Source organism: Aspergillus piperis (assembly GCF_003184755.1).
Source record: "Aspergillus piperis CBS 112811 unplaced genomic scaffold BO85scaffold_4, whole genome shotgun sequence".
In the NCBI taxonomy this organism is placed as follows: Eukaryota; Fungi; Ascomycota; class Eurotiomycetes; order Eurotiales; family Aspergillaceae; genus Aspergillus; species Aspergillus piperis.
In genome coordinates, this window is record NW_020291594.1 from 1264197 (window position 1) to 1282008 (window position 17812).

The following is a 17812-nucleotide window of genomic DNA, read 5'->3' on the forward strand; positions in this document are numbered from 1 at the left end:
TTCAGATATAAAGAGAGAGAGAGAGACTATACTAAAACTATACTCAATCATACTACACATATCATACTCATACTCATAACATAATCCACCTCCCCTTTCCCATCTTTACTCCCCCAACAAGTTCGTTTTCATGAAATAGACAGATCAAAGAACCAAACCCACCCCCACAACCCCCACCGCAACCCCCATCAACAAACCCCCAACTTCTCCTACCCTACTCGCACCGCCCTCAAACAACGCCCCAGTCCCATTATTCACATTATTCACCCCATCAACCCGACTCGCATCCACCCCACTAGGCATCGACATCACCACCGATGACGACGACACCACCGCCCCTGATGTCTCCGCCGCCTGCGTTCCAAACAGCCTTGCTGACGTGCCGGTAGCAGCAGCAGCAGTAGCAGTAGCGGTAGCGGCAGTTCCACTCTCCATTCTCAACTCCGAGGCATGCGCAACATCGCCAGTGGCGGTTGCATGCTCACACGCACAGTCCGTCACTGTCTCCGTGTACATTTTGTATACTACGTTTGGGTTCGTGGCGTCTGTCATGTGCACCCCGTGATGGTCGGTTATGGTCGCTGGTGCTTCGATGCGCGCTTCTGAGGTCTTGGTTTCGGTTTTGGTTTTGGTGGTCGCTTCGATGCGGTCTTCTGGGGTGGAGTCTGTGTCGTCGTCTGTCGACTGGGTGGTGGTTGTGTCGGCGTTGGGGTCAGGGGTGGATGGTGCGTAGGCGCGCTTTGAGGCTTTATAGTTGGTGTGTTTGGGTGTGAATATGTTGCCGCTGTTGCCGTTTCCAGTACCATTTCCATTCCCATTACCATTGCCGTTGCCATTCCCATTGCCATTGCCATCCGTACTGGCACTGGAGCTGGTTGTATCAACCCGCATCATGGGACTACTTCCCTTGCGTGCGTCAATGGGGACGTCGGTATCGCTGCATACGTAGTCGGGGATGTTGGATGGTGCTATCATCATCATCTCTGATTAGCATTATTCTCCCTATTTGCTTATTTTTTTCTTTTCACAGAACATAAAGGGGCGGGGGAGGGGGGAGAAATTAGACGTACAAACACCCTCACTCGCACAACTCTCCAAAGTCTTCCGATCCAGCGAGGACGGATCAAAGGGTGCGTTACAGAAGCAGTCTAGTACTGAGGGGGAGGTGCAATCTGCGCTGCGGGGGTAGGTTGCTGCGATGGACGACTATCGTTCATTCAATTCATTCATTTATTCATTAGTCCCAGTAGTTTCTTTAAAGAATTATTGTACGTAAGAGGGAGGATGGGTTAGGGTAATGGTTGGTGATAGGAATATACATACAGCACATTGCAAATACCCCAAGTCCCCATTAGTAGTAGTAGACGTAGCTGCCGCAAGGGAGAGGGTGGATAAGAAGAGTAGTTTATGCATCTTGATGTAGTCGTAATAGTTCTTCAGTAAGTAATCTTGGTGTCGAGTTGGTCGTTGGTCGTTGAGATACTAGTAGGTGAAGTTGTCGTGTCTCATACTCTCTCTATATATCTAAGACATTTTATTAGACACGGAGAATTGATTATTAAGTAGGTGGGTAGGTTATAAGGGCGACAACATCCCTTGAATTCCAGTCCTGAGGCAATGATATCGGGGGAAAATTGTGTGTCGAATGATCGATGGAGTGGTGGAAGGTTTTGTTTGGAATGTGAGTTGGGTATGTATGAATGTATCATGTTGACTTTTGATGACACGGTACGGGTGGGAAGAAGGTATGTTTCGAATAGTACTGGTGTTTGCTGGTTCGTGTTGTTTTTATCCAGAGTCATATCTATTAGCTTGATTTCATATTCGTGGAGAGTGTTTGGGAATATAGAATTGGGGTTATAGATTGAGTGTGGATAGTAGAGAGTACTAGCGATATGACTAACCTGTTGTAATGAGATCAAGAAACCCAACAGGCATTGCCATACCCTTCTACCCGATCAGCATCTGTTCGAATTAACTTTCTACTAACGCTTGACGGGGGCTGGTAGTGGATTTCTTAATCACAATTTGACTCTTGACTTCATCTACGAAATCCCTGCGAGTATCATGACATCAAGGAATGCAATCTACTTCAAACCATAGGTGTATAATCCATCTCATCCTACGAAATATGACTATCAGTGGCACAACACCGAGTCAGGTTCACCACCATCCAAGCAATCCCCTTGACAACCATCGTCAGTCCGTGCACTACCACATTGAACCCCCAGAACAACACCCGCAAGCATCCCCGTGTAATCCGCGGAAGCTCCTCGCCCTCCCGTGAGCCTTCCTGGTATCCCCCGTACTTGGCCATGTTGAACTCCTCTAGAATGGCTTTTTGGGCCTTCGGCTTCTTGGGTCCTTGTTTCCAAAAGTGGTACCACTTTCGACTATCAGATTTGGGCTGCGATGTTACCTTTGACCACAGCTGGCTACCTTCTTTGGCGTCTTCCTGCTCTGCTAGGGCAGTGATCATCTCCTCTCTAGGGGTTGATAAGGGGGAAGTCGAGGGCCCCTGGTCATAAACCTTAAGTCCCTCAATAACAGGCCTTGTAGACTCATCGGACACCGCCACAGTCAGTAGCGCAGAAACGAGGCAATCAACAGCATACAACGACGGTATCGTCGCCACAATCGACCCTGTAGCTAGCGACAATGTCATAGTCCTCAGATCCAACGACGCCAAAGGCTCATCGGCATCTGTCAGTGGGAGCGTGGATGTGCGAGGCGTAGCCGCCATGGCACCCGTCTCAACGGCGTTGGCTGGCAGAGGGGTAGTAACCAGAATGGTGGGTGGTTGGCTGCAGTCCCCCTCCTTGGACAGACTGGAAACTGTAATGTGTAGGACGCCTGAATATTTCGAGCGTACTGGCGACAAAGGAATGCCAGCAGCACCAACCAGTGCGGGAGGCTGCTGCTTGCACAGCGCGGGGTGGTGAAGCTCGTACACTCGCTTCGATTGGTTCCATAGCAATCTGCAGGATTCCTGAGCCGCTACTCGCTTGAGTGCTTCTCCTTCTGCTTTGGTCGCCTCTATGGGTGAGAGGCGGAGCTCTTCTGCCACCTCTGCGGCATGGTCTATGGCTAGGATGGCGGCGAGGCGCGGGAAGAGGATTGAAACCAGGCCATCGCAGGGAGGCTGGCGGCGAGATTTGTCTTCGAGTTTTAGGTTCATTACGGGGACGCTGCTATCCTGCTTAGAAGGGTTTTTCCGGATGATCGATATGTCGTTTGCTGAAGTAGCTCGCAGTGTATAGAACGGTGATTTGGGGTCTCCGAAAGTAAGTGTATTGGCATCGATCCTGTAGGGGTCAGATCTGCCATAGTAAATTAAGGGGATGTACATACCGATCAACACACAGATTAAAGGCCCCAGGCAGGCTTTGTGGGCGTTGGCCGTTGGCAATGTCCCATAAACTCTGCAGCTCTTCCTGCGTAGAATATCTCTCCACTGGATCAAGCACACCGGCAGGAAAGTTCAGCACGCTGGCAGGAACTGTCTTGGGTCCAAGGGCGCGATCTATCTCCGGAGGTGGTGTCTCTGTCTCAGACCTGGATAGTTCCCAGTGAGAATTGAAGGAAGGCTCAGGATAGTAGTGCTGCTGGTTCATCGAAATGTCGTAGTTATATCGAGGGAATGTAGATTTCATTGGCACCACCGGAGCTGCCGCGGGTGAGCTGCTTTTGAGTGAAGCAGATCTGACCGAGTGTGAAGGAGAGCCAACTCTCTCTGCCGGCCGCTTGTGGCGGTCATGTCGTAGAGGAGATTTGGACGTCTCACGCTCTCGTATTGTGTCTGGAATGGATACTGGGTTCGACCTGGACATGGCCTTTGGCGGCGGTCTGATACTAGTATGGGTATCCTGAATAAGTTTGAAGATCACAGCTTCTGTCGGACTACTCTTGTCACGTATCTCCTCCATGGCTCGCATCTCTGTCTGTGTCTTTATGGCTGGCTTTTTCGGTACTCTTGGCAATTCCTTCGATCGTCTGCTATCCGACGGTGATGGGAAGAGTTGGAACTGACTCATGGTGATGGACTTGCTCCTTAGTCACGTAAAGATAATGGGACTTGCGTCCTTGAAGCTAATATCTATTACTTCAATTAAGAAAGGAAAAGAAAGGTCAAGGGTACTTCGTTTGAGTCTTGAACAACGGTGGTATACTGCGGATATATAAGCTCACCTGTATAGACGCCCACCAACATCAAGCCCAGCTGGCAGGCACGGGCCCCGATCTATCCATAATGGTCAAAGCATACATCGACGGCGGCAAGGGTCCGAACAAGAGAGGCTGCAGTAGCGTGAAGAATATGCACCGTAGTGGAAGAAACTTGATTGCTTGGGTCGGCGCTTAGCCTCGACATCTCGCTGGATCGGACAGCGGGCACGATGTGGCTGGACTCAGCCCGGCGCTTCGGACCATGCCAACGATCATGATTCGGCGTAGGGAAGCGCTGAAGCTAATAATCAGTAACTGTGACTGGTTAGTGGTCGCGGGGTACGGTGACGAAAGGTGATGGGCTCTATTTCTCTGTTTACTCGAAACATCACCTATCGGTGAAGCATAGTCGGTTACCGAAAAGGGAACAGCTCCGACAATATAGAGATAACAGGGTAGCTGTCTCACTTGAGATCGCACAGCATCTTGAGTAAAAATTGTTATGCTATGTCATTGGCCATATTTCACATGTCCCGGCACTCAACTAATATACATGGCACAGTCTATCATACAGTCTAATCGCTCATACTACATACCCTCATCATGAACACGGAATGTCAGCCCCTCGGCCATAGCAATCGCTCCCTCCATGTTGCCCTTGTTGTACAAGAACAAGCCCTGTAAAGCAGCAGCGCTGGTGCTCTTCGTCCGATCGGCCTTGACGCCGTTCTCGTCCTCGATCAGCCCTAATTCTTGTAGCCGGTCGAGGAAGACCTGTCGATTGGTGCCACTCGGGTCAAGCTCTCCGTAGAACCGGTCCCAGAGACAGCCGACTTGATAGCGAGTCACTTCGCCCAGACGCACCGTCATGTCCACGCGACCCGGTCGGACTAGCGCCTCGTCAAGTCGTTCGACGTGGTTGGTGGTGAGGAAGATAATCCGTTCCTCGGCGCTTGCAACGCCATCCAGAGCATTCAGAAGACCCGAGAATGTAACATTGGCTCCACGATAACCGTCCTCGTCCGTTTGAGTCCGGCGATTCGAGAACGCAGCATCTACATCCTCGAGCAAAACCAGGGTTCGGTTCGGAACAATTGTCAGAAGGTGATTCAGCCGATCATCCGTCAGTCCCCGTTCGCTGAGGTTCAAGATGGCAATATCGTAGTCCAATTCGCCCGCCAAGGCTTGGATGAACGAACTCTTACCCGTTCCCGGGGGCCCGTAGAGGAGATAACCGCGGCGGTAGGGGATACCTCGGTCGTGATACCATTTGCCACTGCCCACGAAGTCCTGCACATCCTCGACAATTCGCTCCTTGACTCCTTCGTCGAGAACCACCGACTCCAACGGACGCTTCCGGCGCGGCTGTCCAAAAAGCTTCCATTCGGTGCCCCAGCTATTGTAGATAGATGTCTTGCCTTCGTGAGATTTGGCCGCATACGCATGCGCTTCAGTGAAGAGGTCCTCGAACACATGTCGATGCGAATAAAGCGTAGTCAGAGTGATGGTCTCCCACGGCCGGCCCGTGTGTAGGTCCTGGGACTTGGACTCTCGCATCCGGTTGACGAAGATGAACGCGTTCTTGTAGCGCAAAACATGCCTTCCGGGTCCAGGTACCAGCGCGAAATGTGTATGTATCGCCCCATTGCTGTGCTCGACTTTCTGCGTTTGAATCGAGAGGTGGCGCATCCCGGGGGTCAGCCTCTGTAGTATGGACTCCATGAAACCAGACCTGCTGGCAGCGGAGCGGGCCGTATTAAGCTGCGATTGTTGGTATAGTGTCATCCAGTGAAGGAACCACGGGTAGGAGTCGTCCTTGATGCTGATTTCGACGTCGACAAGCATGCGCCGACGGAGGAGAGCGGCGCCATGGCGGAAGCCTTTTTGTGCTAGACTGACTCCGGCCCCCAGACCGGCAAGACCAAATCCCTATGAGTACAACTACCTGTTAGCGATTGGGTTTTGCAGCAGACATGGCTCCAACAGCTTGAGGGAACTTACTGCGGTGAAGAAAGGATTGTTGGTTAGCTGGGAGAGAAGGCCTCCGTCGCCTGTAGGCTGCCCCGCTGCTTGGATGGCATCTTTCCGTTGCTGCGCAATCAGATCGCCAGGCGAAGGCAGCCCTGGAGTACTTGATGGTCCATTGGGGTCCATGCCAACAGAAGAACAATCATGCACCGCCACCTACAGTTGTCTGATTCCTTGAGCACATGTCCGCAATTGTTCCTGTCGGGGAGTCGGAGTTATGACGGGCCGAGATCGACCCGGGGTTTCACGGGCAATCGGAGATGGAGAAGTCCTCGAGTGCTAAGACCTCTAAAAGGACTGACCCTGGCTGCGTTGTCTACGAATCCCAGTCCAATAATATCACACCTTGGATTATCGTACATTAGGCGTCCGTAGACCTACGTAGTCTAAGCCCCAGATGTCTTCATGAAAGGCCACAACACAACCTATACGAGATAGGCAGTACATCGGCGATGTCATCACTCCGCCCCGGAGATAACGGGCTTTACACCGTCATCGCCGTTCCTCTTTTTTTATTCACCAAAAGGGGGACTGCATTAAATCAAAGTCTGACATGGGCTAGAGCATGTTGAGTTATCATATTCTTTGAGATATACGGGCGGGAATACCCATTTATCTTCATTGTCAAGGCAGCCGCCACCAAGCTTCGTATAAAACCTTCCCCGCCCTCGAGTCTTGAAGACAATGCGAACATTCCTGCGAGGCGTCTTTTGTTTCCGACAGGGCAGCACTTCTGCACCTAGATTGTCATCCCCACAGAGACGCAACATGACCAAAGCTACTTCCGCAGCTTCAACGTCGGCAGCCCTCTACTCCCTAGCCGTCGTGCTCTCCCCAGCCTCTGAGGGACCTGAGAATGTTAAGGAGAAAGCTCACCATCTCAAAAATGGCTTTCAAAACCCCTGGGAGTATGCCATTTGTACCTATCGCAAAGAATGATAGTATCTTGTGACTGATATATTCCTGCAGCTCATGGCAATCTCCGACAGTTGGTAACGCTCTTCGCATGTGGGGGTAAGTTGCAAGTCTTTCCTCGATGTTTAGTATACAATTCTGACATCTGCATTGAAGGGGAATCATAACGTGGAAAATCAAGTTCCCGGACGTCACGCCTCCTACAGTGCCTGTTCAGCAGCCCAAGTTTCTGCCTGATCGGGAAACATCTGGTCTGCGGGCGACATGGCTTGGCCATGCTTGCTACTATGTCGAATTTCCCAATGGCCTACGAGTTCTGTTCGACCCGGTATTCGAAGACCGTTGCTCTCCGGTCTCCTTCATGGGCCCAAAGCGCTTCACTGAGATGCCATGCCGCATCGAGGACATCCCAATCATCGATGCGGTTGTAATCTCCCACAACCATTACGATCATCTCTCTCATCCAACTGTTATGGAAATCTCGCGACGCCATCCCAATTGTCACTTCTTTGCACCCCTTGGCAATAAAGCATGGTTCAGCAGCATTGGGATAGACAAAATGACTGAGCTCGATTGGTGGGACGAGCGAGACATTGTTCTTTCACCCTCGCATGAATCAGTCACCGAGGCCGGTGCCGGGGAGGGCCAGAGTTCGAACCAGTCTAACATCACAGCTCGCATCAGCTGCTTGCCTTCGCAGCATACAAGCAACCGGGGTGTGTTTGATCGATCAAAGACCCTGTGGGCGTCGTGGGGCATTGAAGCTGGAGGTCGGAAGCTGTGGTTTGCAGGGTATGTACAACTGCCGAGGAGATGCCATCAATTATCTAACCAAGATTGTCATATAGTGACACAGGATATCGGAATGTGCCAATGCTTCCTGCCGGTACCGATGATCATGCTCCGGAGTACGATCTCCCCTCATGTCCCGCATTTAAACAAATCGGTCAATTCCGGGGGCCTTTTGACCTCGGATTGATCCCGATTGGCGCCTACTCACCCAGATGGTTCATGAGCCCTATGCATGCGGACCCTGATGATGCAGTGCAAATTTTCCGGGATACCAAATGCAAAAGAGCCATGGCTATTCATTGGGGAACTTGGGTCTTGACAGATGAAGATGTCCTTGAGCCACCAAAGAAATTGAAGGAGGCGCTCACCAAGTATGGCTATCCAGAGGTCGGGGCATTTGACGTTTGTGACATCGGCGAAAGTCGGGAATTCTAATGGTCATGTGCGCCTGGGAAAGTTCGGGGTACTTATTATACTTACTTTAATATTGCTGTACGATAGCTGCATGTTGATCATTGTGCGTGCACCCGGATAGACGCTCACAACTCTATAATCCATACAAATCTTTCTTCCCCTCACCGTCTTTTTTGTACATGTGATGAGTCTCTAGATCAACCCTCCGAAATAGTCAATGCTCCTATCGAGTGCAAGGCTTCAAAAAGAGGCTCTGACCCATGTGATGGCACGGGCCTATTTACGGAGCGTGCCAGTGAATGACCCTGCACCAACAACGCGTTCAAGGTGCATACGGCGTTTCCCTTATTCCATCACTAGTCCTGGCAAACAAATATGATCGTACCCCCCAGACCAGATGACCAATTGCAGCTGTTCTTTAAAAAGCTACTGGAGGCAATGACCCGTTTAGCAGTAAAGGTGACATGGGAATGATCCGCTTCCTAAAAACTGAATTGACGTCAATAGGAGCCATATTCGTCTCAATTTTGCTGAATGACTCAAAGTTTCATCAGCTCAGTCGCCTCTATCTATCGCACTGAATTCATCTATCACGTACATATATTTTTGGCCCCATCTCACCAACTGCTCAGCCTCTCATTTCCCCGACCAAAACCCCATCCCCAGTGCGAGCTCTCACCACGTCAGCAAACAACCAAACCCATTATGGCTACCATAATGCAGCAAAGTCCACAAGATGCCAGCTATTTCTGGCGAAGCAGTTCAGACACCTGGACGAGCAATCACGTATGGGAACCACAAGAGCGCAGACGCTCCATGGACGACGAAGAGGAAGTACTCTACGAACTTGACGAAGTCGCCCTAGCACAACTACCACTGCATCTCCAACACAACATGCGTCAAATACAGCTGGAACGAATACGCAAACTACTGCACGACCGGGATCCGGGTTCAGGGCTTGACCCCAGACCTGTACACCCTAATCCCTATGCGCAAACCTGGTTCAAGAACATGATGGCGCGACTCTCAGCAGAACAAGAGATGAATGAGGTCCACGAATGGCGCCAGTCGGTACAGCTTGACGGCGAACCCGACGACACTACCTGGCCTCTGGTTCCACGACAGTGGACTGGCAACAGACAGCACTATGATCGGAGAACCTGGCATTTTGATCATGCGACTTCGGGTGAGAATAGTTTCAACGCTTATTCGACAGGCAGCACACGTGTATGCAGTTTGCATGGTCTGGGGGTCAATGAGTTTGGATTCCGCCTATCCGATTCTGGTTCACATGGTAGCAGAGACCAGAAGCAGGAGGTCAGAAAGGTCTCTTCGAAGCCTCGGAAGAGGAATTTGTCTCTTATTACGCATATGCGGGCTCATGTGCGTTTTCGGGTACGCAAGAGTGTTCAGAAGCTAAGCAAGCTCCTGAAGAAGTGATCTGGGTTCTTCAACGCTGGTTTGTGTCGTTGAATCACTTGAACATTTGGGGAAAAGTTTGGGTTTGTTTTCTTAGGAGTTTGGCGATATGGATTATAGGGTATACCTGGATAGCGGGCGTTATGAAGCATCTGTGCAAGATGAGCTTTTTATTTTGTGAATGATATGAATTAATCTTCAAGACCCAAAGGAAGAAAGGGCACGAACTATTCGATTCCATGGCATGCGATGATGCTCTCCGTAGATAGATCAGGGGGAAAAGGATAGCACTAGACCCAAAGCAGAATGGTGGCGGTGAGCTCTTCTTGTCCGCAATCCCACTTCGAAAGGTGCGCTGGAAATTTGATGGGGACGGCGGGCAACAAAACAACTCCAGTTTCCCTCCACGAGCAAAAAGGCCCCTATCTTTGACCGCTTGTCGATCGGCTCCGGAGTTTACTCCATCTTTTCCTAGGGACCGTTTGAATTTCTCTCTTCCTTTTCCGACGCAAGTCAACAAACCACCGCCATCATGCAAGCACCGGTGGTGGTGATGAGTATGTCCCAATCGAGGGGAACTGCCCGGAACTTGGCTTCTGATTGCTAACATGGTTCTTTAGACACCAATGCTGGTGAGAGACAGGTTGGTCGTAAAGCCCAGCTGTCTAATATCGCTGCTGCGAAGACGTACGTGATTGATCCCCTCCTACTCTTCCCCGCTTCCGGCACTTCTGACACGGGGCCTGGCATTACAGTGTCGCGGATATTATTCGGTCATGTCTGGGACCCAAGGCTATGCTGAAGATGCTTCTCGACCCCATGGGCGGTATTGTTTTGACGAACGATGGACACGCTATCCTGAGAGAAATCGAGGTGTCGCACCCCGCTGCGAAGAGCATGATCGAGTTGAGTCGGACCCAGGACGAGGAAGTTGGTGATGGAACAACGACTGTTATCATTCTGGGTATGTGCTGGCTGAACTTGTGCTTATCGCATGATGGACTTGATATTCTAAAGATATGATCGCTAACCTGTACTAGCTGGTGAGATGCTCGCTCAGGCCCTCCCCCAGCTCGAACGTAACATTCACCCCGTTGTCATCATCTCGGCTTTCAAGCGTGCTCTGGCCGACGCCCTTGCCATTGTGGAGGAAGTTTCGATACCCGTGGATATTGATGATGATAAGGCTATGTACACCCTCATTCAGTCATCCATCGGCACGAAGTTCGTTTCCCGGTGGTCGGAGCTCATGTGCAGCCTCGCTCTGAAGGCTGTCCGGACCGTGTCTTTCGATGCTGGTGGTGGAAAGCGGGAGGTCGACATCAAGCGGTACGCTCGTGTTGAGAAGATTCCCGGTGGTCAGATTGAGGACAGTGAGGTTATCGACGGTGTCATGGTCAACAAGGACATCACCCACCCCAAGATGCGGAGAAGGATAGAGAACCCCCGCGTTCTGCTGCTCGACTGCCCGTTGGAATACAAGAAGGGTGAATCGCAGACGAACATCGAGATTACCAAGGAGGACGACTGGAACCGTATCCTGCAGATTGAGGAGGAGCAGGTTAAGGCCATGTGCGATGCTATCATCGCCCTCAAGCCTGACGTTGTCATTACGGAGAAGGGTGTTTCAGGTATGGATTGAACTTCTATTTGCAGGCATTCGACTTGCTAACACATCCAAGACCTTGCCCAGCACTACCTGGTGAAGGCCAACATCACCGCCCTCCGCCGTGTGAGAAAGACCGATAACAACCGTATCGCCAGAGCCACGGGTGCGACCATCGTGAACCGTGTCGACGACCTCCAGGAGTCCGACGTTGGAACTCAGTGCGGACTTTTCGAGATCGAGAAGATTGGCGACGAGTACTTCACCTTCCTCAGAAAGTGCCAGAACCCCAAGGCTTGCACTATCCTTCTCCGCGGCCCCTCCAAGGACATCATCAACGAGATCGAGCGGAACCTCCAGGACGCCATGGCCGTCGCCCGGAACGTCATCTTCCACCCCCGTCTTTCCCCCGGTGGTGGTGCCATTGAAATGGCCGTGTCTGTCAGATTGAGCCAGTTGGCCAAGTCCATTGAGGGTGTCCAGCAATGGCCCTACAAGGCTGTTGCCGATGCCATGGAGGTTATTCCCAGAACATTGGCACAGAACGCCGGTGCCAGCCCTATCCGTGTCCTCACCCGCATGAGGGCCAAGCACGTTGAGGGCCAGACCACATGGGGTCTGGACGGTGACTCCGGTGCCTTGGTGGACATGAAGGAGTATGGCGTCTGGGAGCCCGAGGCGGTTAAGCTTCAGAGCATCAAGACCGCTGTCGAGGTAAGCACAAGTACATCCTACTCTATATCAACTAAAGCTGACTCTCTCTCTAGTCCGCATGCTTGCTCCTCCGTGTCGACGATATCTGCAGTGGCAAGTCTGCTCAGCAGGCCGGTGCCGGTCTCGGTGTCGGTGGTGGAGATGATTAAATCAATTAAGACGAACCGAAATAAAACTGCGTACATAATGCTGCACGATTACCATTTGGACTTCTTGTATGAATATCCTAGACCAAAAATTACAATGGGTATCTTCATATCGTACAATCTCCAGCTTCCGTAGGCCCCGGTTCCTTCGTAGCCCGTATATAGTATACCCCCCTTCTCCATTCAGTCATCATGAATAATCACTCCGGGCACCTCAGCAACCTCCTCAGGACCATTCCCATCCCCATTCTCAGTTCCGTCCTTCTTATTCCCATCAGCACCACCCGCGACCTTCTTCCCCGTCTCGTCAACAGCCATCTTATCCCCCCCATTCGACGCACCACCCCCACTACCACCCTTCTTCCCCTTCTTCGCATTCCTCTTCTCCCTCTTCTTCCGATTCTTCTCCGTCTTCTCTTCATCCTTCCTCCGCGCTTCCTCCCGCTTCTGCTCCCACTCCTTATCTTCCTTCTCCTTGTCGACCTCGCTCTGCATCAGCCGCTGACGCTCATACTCCCTCCGCCGACTCGCCTTGTAGACATGGAACTCGCCCGACCCCGCACCAGCAGAGGAACCCTGGACGTTGGCGACAATCTCTGGCGGCGGCGGTAGCGATGTCGAGGTTCGTTGCTTGGAGGGGTCCGGAAGCTTGATTTCTTTTGTGGGGTCGCGGAAAAGCGACTCGATTTGCGTGGCGTGTTCGTCGAGTGCTGTCACGGCGCGGCGTTTGGTGGGACGTTTGCTGCGCGGGTCTGCGCTAGTAGGGATTGATTCGGGGCCGGGTTCGGACATTTTGGATGCGGTTGTTTGTGTAGATTAAGGAAGTGGGAGGGTAAATTGGCTGCGCTTGTCTAGAAGAAATTGGTGGGCCACTTGTTCGAGAGACGAGGCTGATGTGAGAGTGTTTGTAGTTTTGTATAAGTAGGTGCAGAATGAGGAGCCAGTAGCAGTCTAGCTTGAGAATAGCATTTGCCGGGGTGAAACCTGGGCGGTGAGACGCGCCGTTGGGGTTGCTCTTATCGATCGATTGGCCGGGATTGGATCGCGGGCTGGTTCCATCAGCATGAACGCCGATTACTTTCCCAGTCGGGAACTCAGATGTATACAACTTGGACATGTGAGGAGGAGCCTGTCGGCCCGCCCATCTTGGTCATAAGGAGAATATATTGCTCCGAGATCTTGAAGATCATATTCAAGTGGTTATTAGTCTCTCGAATTATCTATAATTCATCAAGTTGAAGTACTTATAATCGTATCGGCCGCTGCATCAGGCTGTGGCACATGACAGGCCCTGGCTGTGCTTTTTCCCAGTATTGTTATCATCCTCCGGGATCTCCCACCTTCCCCTCAGACATTCTTTTCTTTCCTTTGGCTCGTATTGCGTGCTCTAGTTGATATCTATCGTATATTTACTTGTATGAGCATGTGCCTTCAAACCTCGCTTGGGGCTGCGTACTTCTCCATTATATCTCACTTGCTACCTTCTACCTCGCCAGCATGAATACGAGTGGCGTCCCCAACGCTCCGAACACGGGGACTTCACGTACTTTCCAGGTCAGCATTGAGTGGGCTACGAAGGCTTCATTATCAGCCCGGAGTAACTAATGATTAATAGTTTGATCTCGACGATGTTTGCTGTTTGAAATCAAATCCATCTTTAACGGGTATTGTTGTAGTATGGCTCCCGTTGATAGTATTGCAGCATATGGGTCTACTTTGCTAATATACAAGCACAGAGGACATATCTCGATGTACGTGTCTTCTACGGCCGGTAACTTCAATATAAAAATGGCTCAAATAGACTGACACGGCATGCCCAAGGTGTATCCGTTAGGACCACCGGAAGATGATTTAATGGTCTCATATACATCAGTGCCACAAGACATCCTGACTGAGTACTTACAGACCGGTGTGGTAGGTCCTCGGGTACCATTAACCAGAAATCATGTCCACTAAACCCATCTTCTGTTATAGCCACGCAAAGGATATGTCATTGTTCAGTTCAAATGGGTTTCGCAAGGGAGTTCTCTCATCCACGAGGATGATCTCGAACTTCTCGATCGGTGCATCAACTTCGGTAGCTATGTCAAGAGAATTTCGGACGACACAATGTGTGGCACGGTCATCGGTGCATCCGCTACGTGCACACTCGAGCCGATTGCGTATCGTAACTATGACGAGTCGTTGGGCGAATATGGCTCCATCGAGTTCAACGAACGGCTCATGCCTCGCAGCCGCAGAAGACCCGGGACCGATTCTTCGCGTCCTTTGCCAATACACGATGTGCCTTTGTCTGAGCTCATGCATCATGAGCCGTTTATCAACGATGAATTGATCATTTACCATCAGAAATTGGGAATCATTCGGCAGGTCGACCGGGATGCTATTTTGCGTGTTTCCAACGTGCCTGTCTCGCTTGTTGATCCCAAAGCTATTGAAGTCCCTTGCCCTTTCGATGACAATGAGCTCATATGCATGCCCAAGGGCCAGCCATGTAGAGTTGTGGACACTAACTTGCGATACATGGAGCATGATCATGTGATTCCAGGTCAGTATGTGTGTACGAAATACAAAAATATGCGCGGGACAAAAGGAGGTATAGTTCCGAAGGAAGATCCCCGTTCCTTTGGCCACGGCCATGTCCTGTCCACGCCAGCTACGGAGTATAAGGTGGAATGGCTTTGTACGAATGTTTTTGGTCTCGGAACATGTGAGATCCCGAATGGAATAGAGACTCTCCGAGCATCTGTCTTGGAACGCGATGCTTTGCTATGCGACTTCGAGAATCTCTTGGCTGGAGGAACAGTGGAATCGGCGACCTCGCTTCAGATCGGTGATTTAATACGTTTTCGAGATCCGAAAAGCGCCTTTCAAAAATACTCTTACCAACATATTCCTCCTGAAGAGACTTTTGGTTATGACATGAACATGTTTCATATTACCTCAAGAAAGACAGCACTGACTGTCAGATGGTTGGACGGGAGTGTCACCACCGAAGATATAAAATGCCTTCGTTGGGACCCCGGGCTTGATGAAAATATATGGCCCGGGAGCATCGTCGTCCTGAAGGATGGGATTGAGACCATGCATTGGCCCGGCTTGGAATCCACATCTGCATATATCCGGCAACTGCCTAGTCATAGGAGACACAGGGAATCAAAAATTCGAGCAAGAACAGTAGGTGTGGTCCAAGCTGTTAACATTCGAGAGCGAATAGTTACTGTCCGATGGTATAAGGATCCTTATCTTATACTCTTGCATGGCGGGCAGATCCTAGCTTCTCTCTACTCTAAGCTGGGCGAGCTGGGTGATACAATCAGCCAAGTATCTCTGTATGAGCTCGACGTGTTTCCTTGTCTGGAAAGATCACATGGTGATATTGTACTTCTCGCCCCAGACACCATCCATACCTCGGTCCTGACGGAAGGGTCACTGAGTGCATACAACGTCGCTGGCCCTTGCACATTTAGTTATACATCGTCATTGTCACTTTCGCAGATGCACTCATATCTCAAGGATATGAGTCTCGCCATGTTTCATTGGGAATGGTTCAAAAGCACGACTACGGTTGACACTTCTCCTCTTCCTCCGAGACATAGTCACCACTATCAGCGTAAGCTCAGTGAAAGATCCACTGCAGACTTCGTCGGCCAGATCATTGCAATTGATGTTAATGGTAAGATTACTGTTCGGCTAGCTGGTACTTGTCGCGACGTCCGCGTTCCGTTTGAAAAAATCATGATGGTCATGGATGGAGGCTTCACTACTCCACTTGGGGATCCAGCTCCAGGTGATCTATCGACCATGTCAATGAACTCAGCTTATGCATATAAAGAAGAAGGTCCAGAGGTTGGTGATGAGGAGGGGCTTTTACAGTTTGATGATGAAGAAGGGTTCTCGAGTGATGATGATGAGGATATGTCGGAGACGACGCTCCGAGAAGCCCTCCGCCGATATGTCAATGGTGAGGATGGTATTCTACTTGATGATGAAGAAGAATGGATTTCAGGTAATGACGAGGAGGAAGAGGAGGAAGCCATCTCAGGTAGTGATGTTGAAGATATGTCGGAGATCAAATGCGCTGTATATCGATATGTCAATTCTAGTTCTGCAGATGACGGCTATTTCGAAGATGCAGACATGAAGACAGAGAATGACTCCGACCCTGATATGAGAGATGCTTTGGATGGAGTAGTTGAACAAAGTGAGGAAATGACAATACCTCCAGGGTTCCTCATATTGGAAGGCCCCCCTCCCTCCGATCATCATTTCATCTCGAAGGATGAGGCAGGGGGCTCGGCCTTACGAATCAAGCGTATCCAAAAGGAGTGCGACATACTCGATGAATCACTCCCTCCAGGGATCTTTGTGCGAGCATGGGAGTCGAGGATGGACCTGCTCAGGGTTTTGTTCATTGGACCGGAGGGGACCCCTTACCAATATGCGCCGATCCTGATAGACTTCCATTTCCCAGGGGACTTTCCTAGAAAGCCACCTGAGGCATTCTTCCACTCGTGGATCAGCGGCCAAGGAAGGATAAATCCGAACCTCTACGAAGATGGTAAGATCTGCCTCAGCATTCTAGGAACATGGCCCACTCAGAACCAGGAGGAAATGTGGTCAGCCACGAAGTCCACTGTTCTACAAATTCTGGTCTCGATTATGGGATTGGTCCTGGTGCAAAGCCCCTTCTACAGTAAGTTAACATCTTGGGGCTATGTGTATAACACCAGTATAATAGATTAACCGATTACCAGATGAGGCTGGGTATGAAGTTTTTGCTGCAGAGGGCGGTAGGCGAGTCGAGTCAGACAAGTATACGGAAAAGACGTTCTTGACTACACGCAGATATATCAAGTATGCCCTAGATCATCCAGTAAGTGGCATGGAGGACATTGTGGATTGGAACTATTTGCCTAGTCGCTTGAATTCAGAAGACTGCAGCAGGCCACTCCTGCTCCGTCGCGCTATCGATACGGCATTGGCGATGATAGAGCATGAGGGGCATACCAGCAGTGGAGGGGAGCGCAGTGCCTCGGCGGTTGTCTCGCGTCTTAGCCTGGGGGCTGTGGTCATGCTGCGAAAGTATATCACGGAGCTTGAGGCTTTGGAGGTAGATGCGACTGCCAAACAATAGCCTCGACGTTGGAGAGTTTGCTGCAGACAGCCATAATGCTACTATCCTGTTGTTGATGGTTCATTAGAGGCCTTTGTCTTTATTATCCCTCATGTCTATGATGCTTTAGTTCATGTTTGCGGAATCTTTGGGGAGTGTATGGTTGGAAAGCGTTTGAATAGTAGCTGGGTTGAAATCACTGAGATCTAGGATCTATGTTACAAATCTGCACTACTTGATGATATTAACAAAAGTGCAGGTTAGGTATCTCAGCATTTGGGGTTCAGTATAACGGTATCCTTGACTGGAACTCTGCTAGTAGGACTGAACTATAGCTAGCATTTATCCACAAATCAGGCGCTTAAACGACCGTCACGGCATCGGCCCAACAAAAGAGACAGAAACTTGATGATTGATAGGAAATTAGATTCATGAATAAATATTGACTAATAAATTGAGGAATGATCAGACAATGAATAATCTGTAGAAGATAAGCAG

At 50.5% G+C, this 17812-nt stretch overlaps 9 protein-coding genes across 9 annotated transcripts; 5 read left to right on the forward strand and 4 right to left on the reverse strand.

The window, feature by feature from the left end:
• Window positions 1-144: 144 nt before the first annotated feature.
• BO85DRAFT_509294 (extracellular serine rich protein) lies at window positions 145-1515 on the reverse strand (the record flags this gene model as incomplete). The annotated part of the gene is made up of 3 exons (XM_025664490.1): window positions 1324-1515; window positions 1071-1206; window positions 145-968 (listed from the first exon to the last, which is right to left on the reverse strand). Exons 1-3 carry the CDS (start codon window positions 1411-1413, stop codon window positions 145-147), a joined length of 1050 nt encoding a protein of 349 aa, XP_025518411.1. The 5' UTR covers window positions 1414-1515.
• On the forward strand, window positions 1516-1962 carry BO85DRAFT_228803 (uncharacterized protein). Its single transcript, XM_025654765.1, has one exon. It carries the CDS (start codon window positions 1618-1620, stop codon window positions 1861-1863), a length of 246 nt encoding a protein of 81 aa, XP_025518412.1. The 5' UTR covers window positions 1516-1617; the 3' UTR covers window positions 1864-1962.
• BO85DRAFT_228791 (uncharacterized protein) lies at window positions 1808-4121 on the reverse strand. The gene is made up of 2 exons (XM_025654764.1): window positions 3352-4121; window positions 1808-3305 (listed from the first exon to the last, which is right to left on the reverse strand). Exons 1-2 carry the CDS (start codon window positions 4032-4034, stop codon window positions 2123-2125), a joined length of 1866 nt encoding a protein of 621 aa, XP_025518413.1. The 5' UTR covers window positions 4035-4121; the 3' UTR covers window positions 1808-2122.
• A 486-nt stretch (window positions 4122-4607) lies between these two features.
• Window positions 4608-6387, reverse strand: BO85DRAFT_415934 (bifunctional AAA family ATPase chaperone/translocase BCS1). The gene is made up of 2 exons (XM_025657714.1): window positions 6166-6387; window positions 4608-6093 (listed from the first exon to the last, which is right to left on the reverse strand). Exons 1-2 carry the CDS (start codon window positions 6316-6318, stop codon window positions 4753-4755), a joined length of 1494 nt encoding a protein of 497 aa, XP_025518414.1. The 5' UTR covers window positions 6319-6387; the 3' UTR covers window positions 4608-4752.
• A 124-nt stretch (window positions 6388-6511) lies between these two features.
• Window positions 6512-8591, forward strand: BO85DRAFT_228843 (putative Zn-dependent hydrolase/oxidoreductase family protein). Its single transcript, XM_025654766.1, has 4 exons — window positions 6512-7100; window positions 7162-7206; window positions 7264-7899; window positions 7956-8591. The coding sequence occupies exons 1-4, from the start codon at window positions 6877-6879 to the stop codon at window positions 8332-8334; spliced, it is 1284 nt and encodes a 427-aa protein (XP_025518415.1). The 5' UTR covers window positions 6512-6876; the 3' UTR covers window positions 8335-8591.
• On the forward strand, window positions 8523-9954 carry BO85DRAFT_447050 (uncharacterized protein). The gene is made up of 2 exons (XM_025659634.1): window positions 8523-8772; window positions 8819-9954. The coding sequence occupies exon 2, from the start codon at window positions 9019-9021 to the stop codon at window positions 9751-9753; it is 735 nt and encodes a 244-aa protein (XP_025518416.1). The 5' UTR covers window positions 8523-8772; window positions 8819-9018; the 3' UTR covers window positions 9754-9954.
• Window positions 9955-10084: 130 nt separating this feature from the next.
• On the forward strand, window positions 10085-12385 carry BO85DRAFT_447052 (chaperonin-containing T-complex subunit CCT3). The gene is made up of 6 exons (XM_025659635.1): window positions 10085-10289; window positions 10353-10419; window positions 10488-10696; window positions 10773-11363; window positions 11415-12052; window positions 12106-12385. Exons 1-6 carry the CDS (start codon window positions 10265-10267, stop codon window positions 12199-12201), a joined length of 1626 nt encoding a protein of 541 aa, XP_025518417.1. The 5' UTR covers window positions 10085-10264; the 3' UTR covers window positions 12202-12385.
• On the reverse strand, window positions 12186-13120 carry BO85DRAFT_447053 (PRKRIP1 family protein; the record flags this gene model as incomplete). The annotated part of the gene is made up of 1 exon (XM_025659636.1): window positions 12186-13120. A coding segment is annotated over exon 1 (605 nt), but the record flags the coding sequence as incomplete, so codon positions are not given.
• Window positions 13121-13570: 450 nt separating this feature from the next.
• BO85DRAFT_447054 (ubiquitin-conjugating enzyme E2) lies at window positions 13571-17776 on the forward strand. Its single transcript, XM_025659637.1, has 6 exons — window positions 13571-13752; window positions 13814-13873; window positions 13935-13949; window positions 14020-14112; window positions 14173-16894; window positions 16956-17776. The coding sequence occupies exons 1-6, from the start codon at window positions 13696-13698 to the stop codon at window positions 17333-17335; spliced, it is 3327 nt and encodes a 1108-aa protein (XP_025518419.1). The 5' UTR covers window positions 13571-13695; the 3' UTR covers window positions 17336-17776.
• Window positions 17777-17812: the final 36 nt, after the last annotated feature.